The 18,125-nt window shown below is 40.1% G+C and overlaps 1 protein-coding gene across 1 annotated transcript; it reads left to right on the forward strand.

Annotated features, from left to right (window-relative positions):
- The first annotated feature begins 213 nt into the window (after positions 1-213).
- LOC144194716 (uncharacterized) lies at positions 214-16,814 on the forward strand. Its single transcript, XM_077713942.1, has 13 exons — positions 214-434; positions 1,553-1,749; positions 5,856-5,993; positions 6,298-6,412; positions 7,202-7,388; positions 7,802-7,943; positions 9,073-9,228; positions 9,315-9,370; positions 12,767-12,942; positions 13,050-13,450; positions 14,320-14,413; positions 16,194-16,494; positions 16,569-16,814. Exons 1-13 carry the CDS (start codon positions 312-314, stop codon positions 16,751-16,753), a joined length of 2,271 nt encoding a protein of 756 aa, XP_077570068.1. The 5' UTR covers positions 214-311; the 3' UTR covers positions 16,754-16,814.
- Positions 16,815-18,125: the final 1,311 nt, after the last annotated feature.

Below are 18,125 nucleotides of genomic sequence, written 5' to 3' on the forward strand. Positions count from 1 at the left end.
TGTCAAATCAGTCTACCATGTATGTTTTTGGAATGAGGCAGGAAACCAGAGTACCCGGAGGATAATGACACTTTGTGAAGTATCATTTCCAATCACGCTATCACAGAAAAATCAGAGTTGTCGAAATAACCGGAAAGTCAAGAGAGCCATGACATTATGTTATTCACAAGTGTATGTAAACTTTTGACCACAACCTGTTCATCTGTGTCAGGTCGGACCTGTTGGGTGGTTTCCAAAGGAATGCCTTTTCAGAGCTTTGATGGAAACTGACTGAGCAAGCTTTGTTTGACAGACTCTTACAGACATTCGCAATGGCAGTAGATGTCCTGCTCTTGATGCTGTCGGCAACTCTGAGGTTAACGTTAGGTGAGGATTTTTTGGGGGATAGCACAAGTTTTCTTAAGCCTCTCAAGGCCCCTGATGGAAATTTTAAGGTACTGTAAATTTGATGTTTTCTAACGCAAAGCATGTTATGATATGCCTAACTAAATGACCCATGCATTCATTAGGAGATCAGGGGTTATGTGATAAACCGTAAAAAAAGTTCTGACAAACTTGTCTCACAACAATAGAACTGAGAGTAATCACATTAAAAATTGGATGTGAAGAGCGTTTAGCACACGCCTGACACAATTTTTAAGTGCCTCAGATTAACCCTAGGTAAGGAAGGCTAACATATTCTCGCTTCTCCTGAAAATGTTTTATATTGAGGATCGGAACCCTTGGTACCTCACGATACGATGCAGGAGCCTATCCCAGCCAAACGTGGACACCCTGAACTGGTTACCAGCCAATTGTAGGGAACAAATAACAAAACCAAACCTGACCAGGAAGACATGGGCATTGCATGATGCAAACAAAGCAGATGATTTGACTAGGACTCACAAAAACACAGTGTTTTAATAGACAGACAGGGTTTATTAAAATATACACACACCTGATCACACTATGGAAGGGAATCAATAAGCCAGCGGTGGCCAAGTCTGGTCCTCAAGAGCCCCGATCCAGTCTGTTTTTCTTATCTCCTTCCTCTAGCACATCTGAATCAAATGACTCATCAGCAAGCTTTCCAAAAGCTTGATATTGATCCCGATGATTTGATTCAGGTGTGTTAGTGGAGAGAGATATGGAAAACAGACTGGATATGAGCTCACGGGGACCGGACTTGGCCACCCCGGCAATAGGTGAAGTGCATACAATAGTCACACGAAAGGGAACGGACACACATCCATCCCAAAACCCCAACTACACCTCACAAAATCTATATATTGACTTCACTGGAATTTGGGTTGTTACCTCAAGTTAAAAATTCACTAAACTATTGTATCTCTGTTGCCCAAACCACAATCATCTTCGTCTAAGTTAACTGATAGGTAGAATTAAACAGTTTACCAATACCAAAAAAAATATTGTTTGTCGATATATAGAAAAAAACATTAATCTTCAATAAGGAAAACAAACCACACCCAGAACATTATGCAAAATTGCTGTTGCAGCAGATGTCCGTTATTTCCCATATATGTTAGGTAATCTCCAAAACGTCTCTTTGTAGGTGGCATTCTATCACAGACAGAATGGCAGGAAAACCTGTGTTTTTCAATCACCATATACATGTGTGGGGTGTTCAAGCTTTGTCAAGCACGGTGTCATGGAAACAGACCACGACAATACTGGCCACGGCAGGTGGTGTCAATCAGAAGAACACACAATGGCAAACATCTCATGGAATGTTTCCCATATTTCTCTCAGGTACATTACCACTTACCAATTTTGATGGATTACATACATTTTGTATTCATAATAAGAATACAAAAATCTGCTGATGTAAATTACTGTATATATATATATATATATATATATATATATATATATATATATATATATATATATATATATATATATATATATATATATATATATATATATATATATATATATATATATATATATATATATATATATATATATATATATATATATATATATATATATATATATATATATATATATATATATATATATATATATATATATATATATATATATATATATATATATATATATATATAGGAACTGGGCAGGCAGGAACTTGGTGGGCAGGAACTTGGCGGGCAGGAACTTGGCGGGCAGGAACTTGGCGGGCAGGAACTTGGCGGGCAGGAACTTGGCGGCCAGGACCTTGGCGGCCAGGACCTTGGCGGGCAGGAACTTGGCGGGCAGGAACTTGGCGGGCAGGAACTTGGCGGGCAGGAACTTGGCGGGCAGGAACTTGGCGGGCAGGAACTTGGCAGGCAGGAACTCGTCGGGCTAGCCGGCACCGGAAGCCTGGGTCGTGGCTTCGGCAGGGGTGTGACTGGCGGCCCAGCTGGCAAGGAAAGTATTTTGCGTGGTTTCGGCACGGGAATTCAGGAAGTATTTTGCGTGGCTTCGGCACGGGAATTCGGGATGTATTTTGCGGGGCTTCGGCACGGTAATTCGGGAAGTATTTTGCATGGCTTCGGCACGGGAATTCGGGAAGCTTGGACGGGCATGGTCGATCGGGCCGTCTGGACGGGCAAGGTTGAGTGAGGAGCTTGGTCAGGGGCTCGAGCGTCCAGGCCCTCCTTCCGCTTCTCCCTGTGGCGCGGCGCTCGCCGCCTCCTCCGGGAGGACGGCACAGCACGCCGGTCGCTACGTGGTGGCCCATTGTAGATGGCCAGCCGACATGGTGAAAGACCTCGCTGCTGCGTCTCCCCACACAGACAAGACGGGCAGTGTTCGAAACTCCTACCTGAGCCTCCCGCCGGCCACCACGTGGTGGTCCACTGTAGATGGCCAGTCGACACGGTGAATGCTGGTTGGGGTAATCCAGGTCAGAGTAATCTGAGAAGGAATAGGGGTCAACATCCTCTGGAGGAGTCTATTGGAGTTCGAATCGGCTGAGAAAATTGTCCGAGTCCGAAACTCCAGCATACAAATTAATTAGCTCCCAGTCATCCTCACCATCAGAAAATTCAGAGTCCCGACTGACATATATGTGGCATTCCAACGGGGCTGATGGAGGCTGGGGAGTATTCCTCCATTGAGGAAAAGACTCGCTGGAGTTTGAATTCAGATAACTAGGGCAATGAACAGGGGGTGTCGGAACTTGGGTACTCTGATTTAGCGGTGCTGGCAGCCCAGTGCGGCGGGCTGAGCAAAGGGTCGGTTTACAGGTGAAACCTGAGCTAGGGCGTTCAACCGGGGCCAATGGAGGCTCAGAATTACCTCCTAGTCGGGATTCCTCTGCTGCCAGAATGTCTCTGAGGTGCCCACCCCACGGTGTATTTATTATAAACTCCCTTAAAGGTTTTGGGGAGCTTCCCGCTGAATCCATGTGGTCGGTGGGCTTTGAGCTGGATGGCTGGCAACGACGAGAGCGTCGGTGGGCGGACGTTGATGGCTTTCCACTGGGCCCATGATGGTCGGATCATTCTGTTATGATCACGTCGAGGCGTCGAGGGAAAGCAGGATAGAACGAGACGGGCTGTTCTCAAGACAGCAGCTTTTAATGACTCAAACAAGGCTATACAAAACAACAAGGGCTTGAGACAAAATGGGAGCATGGGGAATATTACCTTGTAGCGATGTGTGCTGTAACATGTAGGTGGGTCATGCAGGACAATCCGACAAAGACTAACAATTTATGTGGTGCTTAAATACCCACATCAGGAGGTAATCAAGGATTCTTTGCAGCTGCTCTGACCTGACGGCAAGCCAGGGGGGACAAACGAGCCGTTTCTGACTTGTTGGGTCTGTAAAACTGCTTCAGGAGCAGGCACATAAAGAGTGAGACCAATTTGAAGGAAATACATTCATTACCAGACTTCAGAATGGGAAGAGAGCTCTAACAGTTCCTTGCAACTCTCTCAGAATCAACTACCTACGTCGGTCGAGACCACGAACATTCATGTTCTTTCTACGTCGGTCTAGAACACGGACATTCATGTTCTACCTATGTCAGTCTAGACCTTGAACATTCAACACTACCGCCGTAATAACACTCATTCAAATTAACACACTTCACGGAGACAGAAATCAAAGGTGAACCTACAATCTTTCTTGTTACGGACTTTCCAGGGGGACCCCTCACCAGAGCGGCGAGGGAATGGCCGTCGGTGTTATGGACGGGGATAGAGGACACTAAAGCAGGCAAGGATGCGAGTCTGGTTCATTCAAATCTTTATTTCGACCGTCCGCAAGGCGGGCGAGCACAAGAGGGGACGGCGCAGGCGGGTTGATGGCCGTAGCGGGAAGGTCGGTTGCCGTGGAGTCCGTGTGGTGTGTACTGGTTTGAAGGCGCAGTTGTTGTCCGTGGTCCATGATCTGTGGTCGTTGTCTGTGGTGCGTGATCCATGCTCATTGTTCTTGGTCCGTGATCCGTGGTCGTGGGGGCAGAGCGTGGTTGGAATCCTGGGTGTAAACAAGAGGTCGAGTATCAATAAAACAGGCAGGGAAAAACGGGAGACCCTTTCAATGGAGGATGCTGTTGACAGTCTTTCTTTTGCCCTTCGTCGCGGTCTGTCATCGCTACGGCAATTGTTGGCTTTTTGGGTCCTGGGTTTCGGCACCAATGTTGGGTCTGTAAAACAGCTTCCGGGGCACGCACAGAAAGAGTGAGAGGAATTTTGATTATTACTAGACTGCAGGATGGGGAGAGAGCTCTAACAGTTGTGGACGGACGCATAGCCTGTTCCTTGCAACTCTCTCTGAATGAAAAGTGGGTGAGTCATATATATACGTGAAAACAGACAGTTGTTGGCAGGACTTTGGACTGATACGTTTATTCATCTGCTGGGCAAAGTTTGATTAATCAGTGTCAGGCAGTTGAGTATTTGCGCTGACATGTCCGCCCTCTGCAGGACACACAAAGGTTTCAGATCATCAAATCCATTTTAGTATGACACAGAGATAACCCAAGGAAATAGAAAATACAGTGTCTAAATGACGATTTTATTTACCACGGCAGAAAAAAAAATCCAAACACATTTGCCCCTCTGTGAAAAAGTAATTGTTCCCTGAACCCCATAACGGGTTGTGCCACCTTTTTCAGCAATAACTGAAATCAAGCCTTTACGATAATTTTAGATGAGTCTTTCATAATGAATTGGAGGAATTTGGCCCAGTCCTCTGTTTGCAATTCTTTAAATTCCGCAATATTAGAGGGTTTTCTAGCATGAACAGCCCGTTTCAAATCACACCACAGTATTTCAATCGGTGAATTCATGAACATTGACCTCAACTGAGGCCAGCAAGGCCTGCAGTTCTTTTAATGTTTGTCTCGGTTCTTTTGTTACCTCCAGGATGAGTTGTCATCACACTCTTGGAGTAATTTTCTCTTCCCGACCACTCTGGGGAAGGTTTGCCATAGTTTCCAGTTCTCTCCATTTGTGGATAATGACCCTGACAGTGGTTTGCTGGAGCCCCAAAGACTGGGAAAAGACTGTAACCGTTTCCAGATTGATAGATTTTTCCTAGAATTTCTTTGGATTGCGGCATGATGCTCTGGTCTTGTAGCTTATAGCACTTAATTTTGTAATAAATGAGAAGCTCGGTATCAGACCGACTCAAGAAAAGGTCCACATATACAGCCAGTTAGGTCAATGTTATTATCTATATCTATTACATGTTAATGTAATAGAGTAGTTAGCTGTCATTTAACTCAGTGGTGGGAGGTTTGTGTTACAAGTTCCATTTTTTCCAGTCAATGATTATTACTTACATATGGGCATAAGAATAACATAGAATGGCACTATACTATTTGATGTATGTGAAGTACATATAAGTATTTATTTATCCAGTATGACAAATATCAAAAATAACAAAAATCATTTTAGTAACACAGGTTGCTGCTGGCCACCTAACATCAATAATAAAACTGACTGGACAAGCCATGCTTATTTGGACCTCGGAACCAGATCAGACACTGAGTCCCTTAACAACTGTCCAGTAACAACGTCAGTGTCCTCCCTCCGGTAAATTGCACAAGATCATCACAAGAATGCATGTAACACAAATTCGAATGTCTTCATTAAAATGTATGACAAAGTGAATTGTGAATGTACAGGTGATTCATTGTTAACAACTACAAGCAAAACTAATTTTGAAGGGCAGCTTTGAGTGTTATTTTTCTGGTTCATCCAAATTATTAATGTTTGATCACAATCTTTTTCCTAAAGTTGCTAAGTAAAATTGTGGATGTATGCACAAGAAACAGACACAGTGACACAACAACTAAAGCCCCTATTTTTGACTTTAATAACGGTATCCTTTATGCAGATTGCCACAGAACTGTTTTTCAGAGATTCATCTGTTGGCACATGATCCAGATGGAGATCAGGTCAAGTGCCACTTTTCAATAGGTGCCACAGTTCATAACATTTCTCTTGATGAGGTAATTCCAGAATTGTATCTAAGTACATATCCAATTCATCATAACAGCATAGCAATATAGAGTCATACCTCTACTTATAAATGCCTCTAGATAAAAAAAAGTTTCAGGTTACGAATTGTTTAATATACAAATGAGTGACTCGAGATACAAAAAAGATCCAAGGGACGAAATCCCCCCAAAACTAAATGCATTTCCTTCTCCGTTATTTTATTTTTGAATTCCCCTTATTTAGCGAATGAAAATCATACAAATGCAATGTAGCACATATTTTCACACACACAGGGCACACATAAAAGTCTCAAATGTACTACAAAGTGGGCGGTTTTCGTCTAGAACGGGCTCTTGTCACCATTTGGCGGACAAACACAGGTATTATGTCTGCCAGTATAACAGCCCAGAGGGAAATATTTCAGCGGTGCAGGGCACAATTTCAGAAACTTTTTCTATTTTTAGACATTAATAAATAATTTCCTCATAATTTTCTTTTATGTGTTTCCTAAGTTCTTTCATACAAAATTGGGACACTTTGAACAAATCGGAGAATTTACAAACAAAGTACACCTCTACTTTTGAAATTTTCAAGTTACGAAAAAGTTCTGGAACCAAAGAATTTCGTAAGTAGAGGTATGACTGTATTTTGAATTTGGAAAAAAATATTTTATTTGTAGGGTTTGGTGTACTAGCATCTTATCTTGTCAAATTATCTGCACTCTATTTAAATTCAGAACATAAAGAAATCAATCAATAACATGGTTTTTACTGATTTTCATTGTTTATGTGTTCCCCCAGACCACGTGTACACTCAAAAAAACAGGACACCTAAGTGTTGGTGTCTATGTATTGGAAATAATAATAACGGATTTCCCCACCCAGAAAATCATTTTATCCCATGCACATGGAACATCGACATATTGGGAGACCTTTCATAACAATGTATTACCTCTTTGCCAGATAAAACTGCAGTTCGGTCTAGAGAGTAAGTCCTTTATTGCACTCTATTTATAATATTAAGAAGTATTTGCATGTTATTTTCAAAAACGTGCATTCCTTATTTTTGCGTGATTACAAGAGCAAATAAATTGTTCAGAGAAATGTATACATTTTCAGTTTTGTAATTCACTGAATATTTGAAAGAAGTGGTGGCCAGAAATCACAAATTTCAATTGGATTATGTCTCTTGATCAAAACGACAAAGTCAAGGCTTTCAAACAATATTATTCACCATAATATTTTCTTGTTATTTCTTTTAATTTGTTTTAATGTCTCCTGATGAACTTGAGTGTGTTCTAAGAGAGAATAAAAATAAGAGAAACATGAAATGAGGCAGAGCCACAGTATGTGTACACGATTGTAGATTTTTGTGTCTCAGTTATTCTGTCTTTCTTTCAGTCCTCCCCTCATTGCCAAACTGTGAACTTGGTCATGTGCAACCTAAGTTCTTGGAAACAACCCCCAAACATGGTGATGTGCTTCATGCCACAGTTGGTTACGAATTCATTCTTCAGGCCAATGCACAGGCCCATCATTCTATGTTGGTCTGCTCTTTTATTATTACAGTAATACCTTGACATGCGAGTGTCCCAACAGGTATTTGTTACTTTGTGAGTAGGTGGTGTATTAAAACAAATAAAAAAGGGTTATCCATTGTAATATCCTGTTTATAGTGTTTTTTCAGAGGGTAGGAATGGATTTATTTGCATTTAGTTATTTTCTACGGGAAAAAAGATGAGTAAATTGACATTTGAGCTCGATCCCGGAACATATTAAACTCGTATCTGAAGGTATTACTGTAATTGAAATTGCTAATATTTCCATCATTTTATGAATATAACAATATCATATATTATATACAGCCCATGATACATACGGGAAATACATACAGTAATCCCTCGAATATTGCGGCTTAAACTTTCTTGGCTTCACTACATCGCAGATCTCTTTCTGGGTGAAATTTTATTGAAAAGAAATGTATTTTTGTAAGTTCATAAAAATGTGAAAATCCATGCTAAAACTCGCAAGCGGAAGCCACTCCCCTTTCTTCCACTTGCGACTAGGACAGGGATGGGCAAACTTTTCACATTGACTTTAAAACTTTGATGGAAGGGCCGAGTCAGCACAAGATACAATACGTACAAAAAAAACACATCCATTAACAGTACATATGAAACATAAACAGAAAAAAATGACTAAAGTATTAACATACTCACACTCATCATTAAAGTAAAAAGTATAAAGTAAAAAGTAAAGTAAAAAGGAATGTATAAAGAAATATTAAAATGTAATTTAAAAAAAGATAGAGGGGCTGTAAAACACGAAAAACAAATAAGAGTGGACAGAGCCACTGGCTTCCGCGTGACGGCGCCATCTTGGGTAAAAAAAAAAACTCAGCACTGAAGTTAAAAACTGAATTAATAAATTTCAAAGTTCATAAAATTGGGAACATCCACGCTCAAACTCGCAAGCGAAAGTCACTCCCCTGTCATCCACTTTCTACTAGGACTCAGCACCGTTTTTTAAATAGGGGTAACGCTACTTTGCAGTCTTTCGTTTATGGTGGCCATGTCTGGTCTACATTAACTGCGATAGTCGAGGGATTACTGTAGTAAGTTATCAAACAGATAGTTTCCAATTTTTTGACTTCATGTTTTTTTCTGTGGAAGCATTTATGACTTTCAGGTCAGTGGCCCCCACGAGATGAAAAAGGAGTTCAGGGATCACGAACATGGAAAATCTGAACTGACCTTAACCTGGACACCACAATATAGTGATGCGTACAGAGTAGCACCAGTTTGCTTCACTGCGGAGACAAATGAATCGTGAGACTTTAGTGCTCTGGAAAATAAGTTTGATACTGTTGGTGATGTCTCTGAAACTAATCGATTATTTCTGCTTTGTATTTCAGCCAATCAGAGATGAGGTGTGTTGTTGTCGTGGTGAGCAAATCACCATCCTTTCATGGTTTGTGAATTTATTTTTTAAAAACTACTTTCCAGAAAAGATTGTTATTCAAACATTTAGGCTTAAAGGAGTAAGTATGATAGGTCTGAAAATACAACTTCAGGAGCAGGTTAAGAACGAGTGAGATCAATTTAAATAGGAAATAGGTTTATTACCGGACTGGAGGATGGTTGGAGATTGCTACGACAGCTGTGAACCTCTCACAGCCTGCCTTCCTCACAATTCTCTCTGAATGAACAGAGCTCAGTCTTTTTATAGGAACTAAAGGGTAATATTTCTAAGACAGGGATGTAGGACAGAGCTTATGTAAACAAAACTTTGGGCTAATATGGTTAGACATTAGCAGGTTTAATTTGTATGCAAATGTGACAGGGTAAAGGGAGTTAAGTTTTAAATGAGTGCATGTGTGATGTAAAAATGGTTCTGGGATTGGGGGTTTAACTAACTTTACCCTGTCACACAAACACAATATTTTTATAGCACATTCAAACTGCCGCAGCCTATCTTATATTGCGCGTTTCGAACAAACAGTTCCAAAGTGAGTTGGCCATATTCCACAATACAAGGAAACAATTGCAAGGCCAGCTAGTTAGCTATCTTACAATTCGTGGTGCGAACAAACAATTGCAAGGCCAGCTAGTTGGCTCATCCTACATTCCACTGTCCTAACAAACCATTGTAAAACCAGTTTGGCCACATTGGCTCGACATGAACAAACAATTATTAAACCAGTTGGGAGGTCTACCCCAATAAGTAACAACCTTTTTCTGTTGACTTTGGATGCAAGGCAGCGTACAACTTGGAATGATTAGTATAACTTGTTTAAATTCCAAGGAGCATTGTTACAATCCACTATTCAAACTTGTATTCAATTGTGTAAGCAATTAAGTATATTCCTTTGTTTTTAATTTGGGAGAAAACTGAAATCCCCAGAGAAAAAAATCGCAAACTCCACTCAATCTCAGTCAGAGCTGAGAAGCTGACAAAGGCCAGAATGCCTTGCCGAATTCACTCATTCAATAAAGTGTAGGAAATGTGGTTTCAGTTATTGTGTGGCTACCAGGTTGTACTGCAGTCTACATTTTAGCTCAAATTAGCTAAACATGATCATGAACAAGAAGAAGAGCGTGGCCGGTCTACTTGCCGAAAGACATTTAGCCGACTGACATCTGGCCGACAGCCAACTCGCCGAAAGACCATTACACCAGAATAGAACACATTGAGATTAATCTTTGAATTGAATTAAGGTTCTCAGAAAATAATTTTGAATATATATTTCCTAAAATATTAGGAAATTATTTATTAAATTGTTTATTTTTTATTTAATTAAAATAAATTTAACAGGTATATATTTCTGCATATCTCGAACTCCAATGAGTTATCAATTAAACAACTACGACAAGTTCAAATATGGTGCTGCTGCTTATGTAGTACCCCTGAATTAGCAATTCATTGCTTTAAACACAGGGGGAAATAATCAGACAGGTCAGTTGTTGTTATCTTCAAGCCAACTTTACTGTAATGCCTGAAGATTCCCCGCGATTCAGATATATGAGCCCAGACATAAAAAATCGAATACCGATCCATACCCTTGCTATTTGGCTGGAGGTGTCAGGAGTGGTTGGATTGCCTTTCCTGGCATGACGTCACGATAACTATCAGCTGTCACTAATTACGTGATTAGATTATTTTTGGTATTTAAGCATTATGATTTTCTGTGGACGCTGTTGGATCGTCTGGTTAAGTTCTGGTTTCGCTTCCTGTTAATCCTCGTAGTAATTGCTGTTTCCATTGACGCCACGCCGCATGTTCAGTTCGTTTGTAATGAGTGGTCAAGCCAAGTTGTTTAAGTTATGTTACCCCGTTTATCAAATCAACCAACAAGAGCTACAGATCTGCCTCACCTTTCCATTTACTTCGGCGACTCTGCATCTGGGTTCAGCTTCCCCTCCGATCGCGTCGCACTACGCGGCGTGATCGTAACAGGAGGCATCAATAATCGAAGACTGATCCAATCCCAAAACTAGTTTTACATCACACATGCAATCATTTTTAACTTAAACACGTTTAGCATGTGACCCTCTATCATTAATAACTTACACACTTTACCCTGTCACACTTAATAAAAATATTCCTGAATACTCTTCCCATGACGAGAGTATTCAGGAATATTTTGTATATTTATAATGTGCTAAAATCACACGGAAAACGGCATTAAATGATTAAATACAGATACTGGAGCTCTTTGGAAGTTTAAACCGGGTCCATGGTAGTGATTTCCCTGGTAAAAGACAGCCATGGACGTCAATGGCGAAAACCCCCAAAATGCACAAAAATGACTTTGAATTCAGCCGAAAACCGCATTAAATGAATAAATATGAATACCACAGCATAAATAAAAGTACTGGCGATTTTTAGCGACTATTACCGAGCCCAATGTGCTTGATTTCCCGGTAAAAAGTGCACTTTTAACGCTGTTCCCCTACCCAATTGCAGTAAAATTATTTGTCCATCACCCGTACGCACTCTAGACTGGTTTTGAATCGGCAGAACACTTTCACGCGGTGGACAAATCTTTTACTGCAATTTGGTCTGGTACCGGGTTAAAAGTGCACTTTTTCCTAGAAAATCAAGCACCTTGGGCTTGGTTAGTCTCTAAAGATCGCCAGTAATAAATGCTTTTATTGTCATTATATGAGATAGAATGAGAGCGATGAAATGAGAGCATAATAGACTGTAGCGATGTAAAGTGAGAATCAATGCATCCAATATTTTTTTAATGAAATCATGGATGAGGAAATGCATTTCTTTTTAGGGTATTTCGTAACTTGGATCTTTGTTGTATCTTGACTCAACCATTTGCATGTAAAAAAAATCATAACGTAAAAGTTTCCTACCTAGAAACATTCGTAAGCAGAGGTATGACCGTACTTACTTACCTACTTAATAATACATAGTCATTTAAGCCTAAATCCTAATCTTATTTTATGTTTCCTTGTTTAATTTATTTTTATTTTACTTGGCGACAACTCATAAATTAACCAACTGTACAATTTTCTCAATACATTTCAAGTGTAGTTGATTGAAAACGTTACTATTTAATTGAGACATCTGCAAAAGATGAAAAGCATAGTGATGAAAATGCAAATTAGTGTATAGTCCTTTTGAGGAGGTGATTTTCCCCACATTGAAGATTACAGCCTGAGGCTAAAGATATAAGTTGCTCCTTAATTGCAGAATGTAGCACAATACTCCAACAGCAACTCAGTATCCCTTAAATACAGTATTGACCTGGTCTTGCCTTCATTATCACATTGAAATATATGGTGTTGCAGAGTACCTGTACATTTTCGGATGATATTTTGCACGTTTCCTGGTATTTTAACATGATTACAGGTAAAACGGCTGTAACATGCAGTGCCAACAAGATGATGATTACCATTGAAAGATCTACATTGTCTGATGTGGATGTAAACCAACTTTCGCTGAATGACCCATCATGCTTGGTCAACTATAATACTACGCACATAATGGCCTCTGTGTTGTTCAACAACTGTGGCACTACAGTTGAGGTACAAACATGAATTCAATTTTCCAATTCATCTCTAATATCGTGCAGTAATTCATATAAATTATAACACCTATGAAAGTTTCACACTTCCTTTTCTCTTCACAATAGGATAAAGAAAAGCATATTTTTTTCAAGAATCAGATCCAAACTTCACAAGATCCATCGAAAATTGTCTTCCGAAGTAAGATGTTGAAGGTTGGGTTCTCTTGCCAGTTCCCCAAAACAGCTACTCTCTCTTCCAATTATAATGTTGAGGAGTCTGACTACATTTTTAGTGATTCAAAATTTGACACCTTCAGCTATTCATTTGATGTTTACTCTGATGGCAACTTCTCAAGTAAGGTGCATCCCAGTGCTTATCCTGTGCAAGTGGAGTTTCTTCAAAACATTTATTTGGGAATTAGGGCTGAATCAGATCTAGCAAATGTGAGTTTGTTCCTGGACTCATGTAAAGCCACCCCTGATCAGAACGTTGACAATGCTGACTTCTATGACCTTATAAAAGAGGGGTGAGTATCTCTACAAAATTGTTATTTCTAACACAAAAGTGATCATGTATTCAAATCACTAAAAAACGTCCAAAACTGCATTCTATTATACACGGTTGCAGAGGTTAGTGTTGAGGCCCCACTTTGGTTACACGCCACATCATTTTAATTTGTGTCCCTTTATAGCTTATTCTTCAAATGTATTCATAATTTATTTAATTATTGATATAGTTGATACTTTGATATGCAATTTACTGTTCCAATATACAAAAACAAGATCCAAGTTAGGAAATTTCCCAAAACAAAGCATTCTTTTATTTCATATTGAAATTGTCGCAGTAGCATTGCGTCCTGCTTGAGTTTGTCAAGTGTGGTTAAATGTTAAAGCAACTTTGCTCTTTATTTAAAATTTCTGGTGGGTATGAAATGAAGAAGCGGGCCCTAACCCACCTTCCATCACTATGATATTCCAACCAATCCATCACGGACCGTTCAATCAATTAGATTTCTGCTGAAAAAGGAAGAACCTGACTAAAATCTTTTGATTGGATATCTAAGATACCAGATTGATGGCAGGATTTCCTCTTATGCGTTGGAACGAAAACGTTCACTCCCTTCAACCCCTTTGTGGAATAGTTTGCTCACCCATGGTTCAGTTAGGAGGTTTTTTTGGAAGACGATGGAACGAATTTAAAAAAAAAATCTAAACAAAAAATTACTGCTCTATTTACAAGTCTTGGAACCAATTAAATGTGTAAGTAGAGATAGCACTATAATCTGGCCCACTTTCTTCAATTCTTTTTGGGTTTAGAGTTCAAAGATTAGCGGAACCTTAAAGAGAACTCATTTATTGGCCATAATGGTAAAGCAGAAACATGTTTTTTTCACAGATGTGTAAAGGATCCATCTTTAAGCACTAAAATGGTTGATGCCTTGTTATACCACTTGGAGTTTCAAGCATTCAAATTTGAAGACAGTGACCAGGTGACTGAACAGAATTTTGTCATTTAATTTTAACTTTATTTGTCAAAGGAGTGACTGATTCGATCACTGATTTAAGGGAACTGATCTTCTGGTTCACACAATAAGGTTTAGTGTTCTAGCCACCAAGAATGAATTTTGTTATGATTTCCTCGGCCATGGAGCAAAGTGGGACCGAAGGAAGCATACAACAAAAAGGGAGTGCTGGTGCACAAATGTAAGGTTTAATGGAAAAAAAACAGCTTCCAAATAAACGTAAAACTGGTAAAACTTAACAAGGCAACAAACTCATTAGGGAAGAACGAAGATGAGGGAGACGCACAACGACGAAAAGGTGACAACCAAATACACAAAAAACTTGCACACCGATGCACAAGTAAACAGGTTTTAAGTATACAGACTGGGGTTGACAAAAACTTGAGTCACACAAGGGAAGAAGAGCCAGAAAAGACAGCAGGTGAAACTCATACAATCACGTGGACAGGACGCACAGGGAAATGCACTCAACCACCAAAACATGACAGATCCCAGATGTCCCAAAGAAAACTAGCCTTCACCAAAAAAAGGGAGGGTGACAAGTGGCCCAGAGGGCCAGTCAGGCGGATGTTCCAGGCAGCTTCCAGTTCTTTCTGAACAGTCTCCTGAAAGGTCTCTGGAGGAACGACGGCGATGTTGCAGGTTGCCTCGACCGGGAAGCACAATGGCCCCCCCCTTGAGAGTCGCCGCCGTTGGAGTCCCCACCTACAGTGTCTTCGGTGACCTTGACGCCGACGACACTGCTGAATGGGCACAGAGAAGTAGGGCGGAGGGACGGAAGCTTGAGAGGGACTAGCAGGACTAGAGGAGAACAGGGTACCCGCTAGGGAGCCCGGCTATTGACACTCTTGCCTCTCGCTGCACCGGGCCACCGTCAACCGAGTCCCATTCAAAAATAAAATGGTTATTTGTGGAGCCGGGAGGAGGCTGGAATGAATGTTACATGGAGGATTAACAAGAGGAAAACATAAGCGGGCAGGCGGAGGGGTGATGACAGGTGGGTGACAGGCAGGCCCCCGTCGGCGTTAATGGCGATGGCCTCCCGTCAAGTCCTTGGGAGGAGACCAGTGGGCGATCTCACACGGGAGCCCGGAAGATCCTGCTGGGTCCATTATTGGTGCAAGCATTATGTTATGTCTGCTGTGGAGCAGAATGGGACCAAAGGCAGAGGAGGGAGACGAGAAAAGGGGGTTACAAGTTTACGATTCTAAGGTTTAAAGTTAAAAACAACTACAAAATAACTTTACAAACATAACACTGGGAAAACTTAACAAAGACGCAAACTCAACAGGAAGGATGTTGACGAGGAAAATGCACACCTTCGAAAAGGCGACATAAACAAAGACAGAAAATACTCGCATGCCGGCGCACGCAAACATGAGGTTTAAATACAGATACAGGCATTAATGACAATAGGTGAAACTCAGATACAATTAAGCGGACAGGACACACCCGACCACCAAAACCCACACAAAACATGACATTTTTCCCCTGTGTTCAGATTAATACTAGGATGTTATTAAATTCACTCTGTGATCTCACCCAATGTGAAACACTAACTGCTCCTGAATCGTTTTGAATTACGACATACTGGAGAAGTTTTGTACATAAACATCATTTTAAGATAATAGAAAAAAAGTCTCATGAAGCTATTTAACTCATTTTAACATAGTCCCATTTGTGGACCAAATTTACACAAGATGACGTAAAAGCAAGAATTAAATATTCCATTCCTTTTGTCTGACAGGTCTACGTCACCTGCTCGGTTTTCATGTGCGACGTCAATGATCCCTTCTCCAGATGTGCCATGGGTTGTGTGGACAAGCGGTTCCGCCGACGCAGACAAGCAGCGAGCAATCAGTTCTCCATCCAATCTCTAACTCAGGGTCCTTTTCAATTTGTCACTGAAGATTTTTCAAGTGCATCTTTACAACCTTACAATGGTTTAAGGAACAGAGCAGATGTTCAGATGATCAAAACTGCTGCGAGAAAGAAAACAGAGATGGACTCCAACGATGCACTGAAAAAAAATGAAACACTTATTCCAGGTGCATCATACGAGCAAAATAATGTACATTATTACATTATTGTATCATCTAACATCATTTGTGTCTTTTGACAGTTTTTTCAGAAATCCTTTTGAACGGACGAATAGAAATGAAGAAGATACTCAGTACCAGTTTTAGCACTGCCGTCTTGGGTAGTGTGTGCTTGCTGTCTGTGGCAGTGTTGGTTATTGTTATTACTTACCAGTGGTGGACCGTCAGGGCCTGCAAAGCCTTCTCTGCTGGCCTAAAAAATATCTGAATCACAAACTGATGTTAATTATATTTTGTCCACGAATACTAATAAATAATTCCAGATTGTCTGTCAGCTTCCTTTAATTGCTTTTTGGTTGCACTGTGTTTTCATATTTAAGCATTTCACCAATCACATTTCAGCCATTATTTGTTGCCAGGGTCGGAAATCTGCCTTGAGGCCCTCACAATCAGTTCTGCAGGCTCTGCTGCATAACACAAGCATTGATAAAACAGTTGCTTTAACCAATCAGATTTCGAGTGGGGGACACCAAGGCCTTCTCGCAGGCGTAGCGAAACGTCAGCGTTTTTGCCAACTATGATTGGCTACTGATAGAATGATTTAATGGCTGTTTTGTCAATCCACAATGGCTGAGGGAGGAGAAGAAATTGACTTCTTTGCAGAGTTACTGTTATTTTCAAGACAAACTTTTCAAGAAACGCTAAACATCATTAAGAAAGGTCGGACAACTACGAAGCAAGCAAGCCTGACATAACTGCCAGAAATACGACAGGACAGGCTCTACTTTCAGCATTAGCTTTGATGGCGATTGAAAAGAACTTCTTGATGGAGCTGAAATGCACGAATGATCTTAATGACAGAGTAATTGAAATTTTCTTCAGGAAATAAAGGAGCATGGATTTTGTGTACAAATAAAAAGGATTCTTGTTACGTAAAATGTGGCTATATTCCTAATTAATATTTTAAATTAATGAGGTTATTATTGATGTTTTTTATGTGTTGCACCTGTAGATGCAGTATAGGTTTTATAGCCATGAAATAGTTATTGAGGTTTGGATTGATTCAGAAAGAGCACTACTGAAGGCCTATGTGTGAAATGCATGGCCCGCCACTGTTACTTACCATGCTTGAAAGAGCAGCGGACAGGATCAAAAGCCTTTTCTGGTTTCACAGTGAAATAACCAAACTCAACTCTTTCCTTCCTAGCTTGCGAGTTATTCTCGGTAGGTCTTTAATGCGACTCAATAAAAATTGCGAACTAACTAACCAAGGTGACCCAGTGTTAGTCCAGTCATTGTGTAAAATAAGTGAAAGGATTAGGCACTTCAGACTTTCGACAGACACCTGCCACCTCCAGAAGTTCTCTGTTGACACCGCCATTGTTGGACGACTGAATGACGGGTACGACCTGGAGTACAGGGGAGTTATCACAGCCTTTATCGACTGGTGTAGGCAAAACCACCTCTACATCAACACCAGTGGGTATATATATATATATATATATATATATATATATATATATATATATATATATATATATATATATATATATATATATATATATATATATATATATATATATATATATATATATATATATATATATATATATATATATATATATATATATATATATATA

This window comes from Stigmatopora nigra, chromosome 3 (assembly GCF_051989575.1).
Source record: "Stigmatopora nigra isolate UIUO_SnigA chromosome 3, RoL_Snig_1.1, whole genome shotgun sequence".
Classification (NCBI taxonomy): domain Eukaryota; kingdom Metazoa; phylum Chordata; class Actinopteri; order Syngnathiformes; family Syngnathidae; genus Stigmatopora; species Stigmatopora nigra.

What these genes read in the sequence shown, in the direction of transcription:
- LOC144194716 (XM_077713942.1), top strand. Translation starts at nt 312, where the DNA reads ATGGCAGTAGATGTCCTGCTCTTGATGCTGTCGGCAACTCTGAGGTTA. An exon ending in ACTGTGGCACTACAGTTGAG is followed by an intron (nt 12,943 to 13,049) that starts GTACAAACATGA and finishes TCTTCACAATAG; the next exon opens with GATAAAGAAAAGCATATTTT. An exon ending in AATTTGAAGACAGTGACCAG is followed by an intron (nt 14,414 to 16,193) that starts GTGACTGAACAG and finishes TTTGTCTGACAG; the next exon opens with GTCTACGTCACCTGCTCGGT.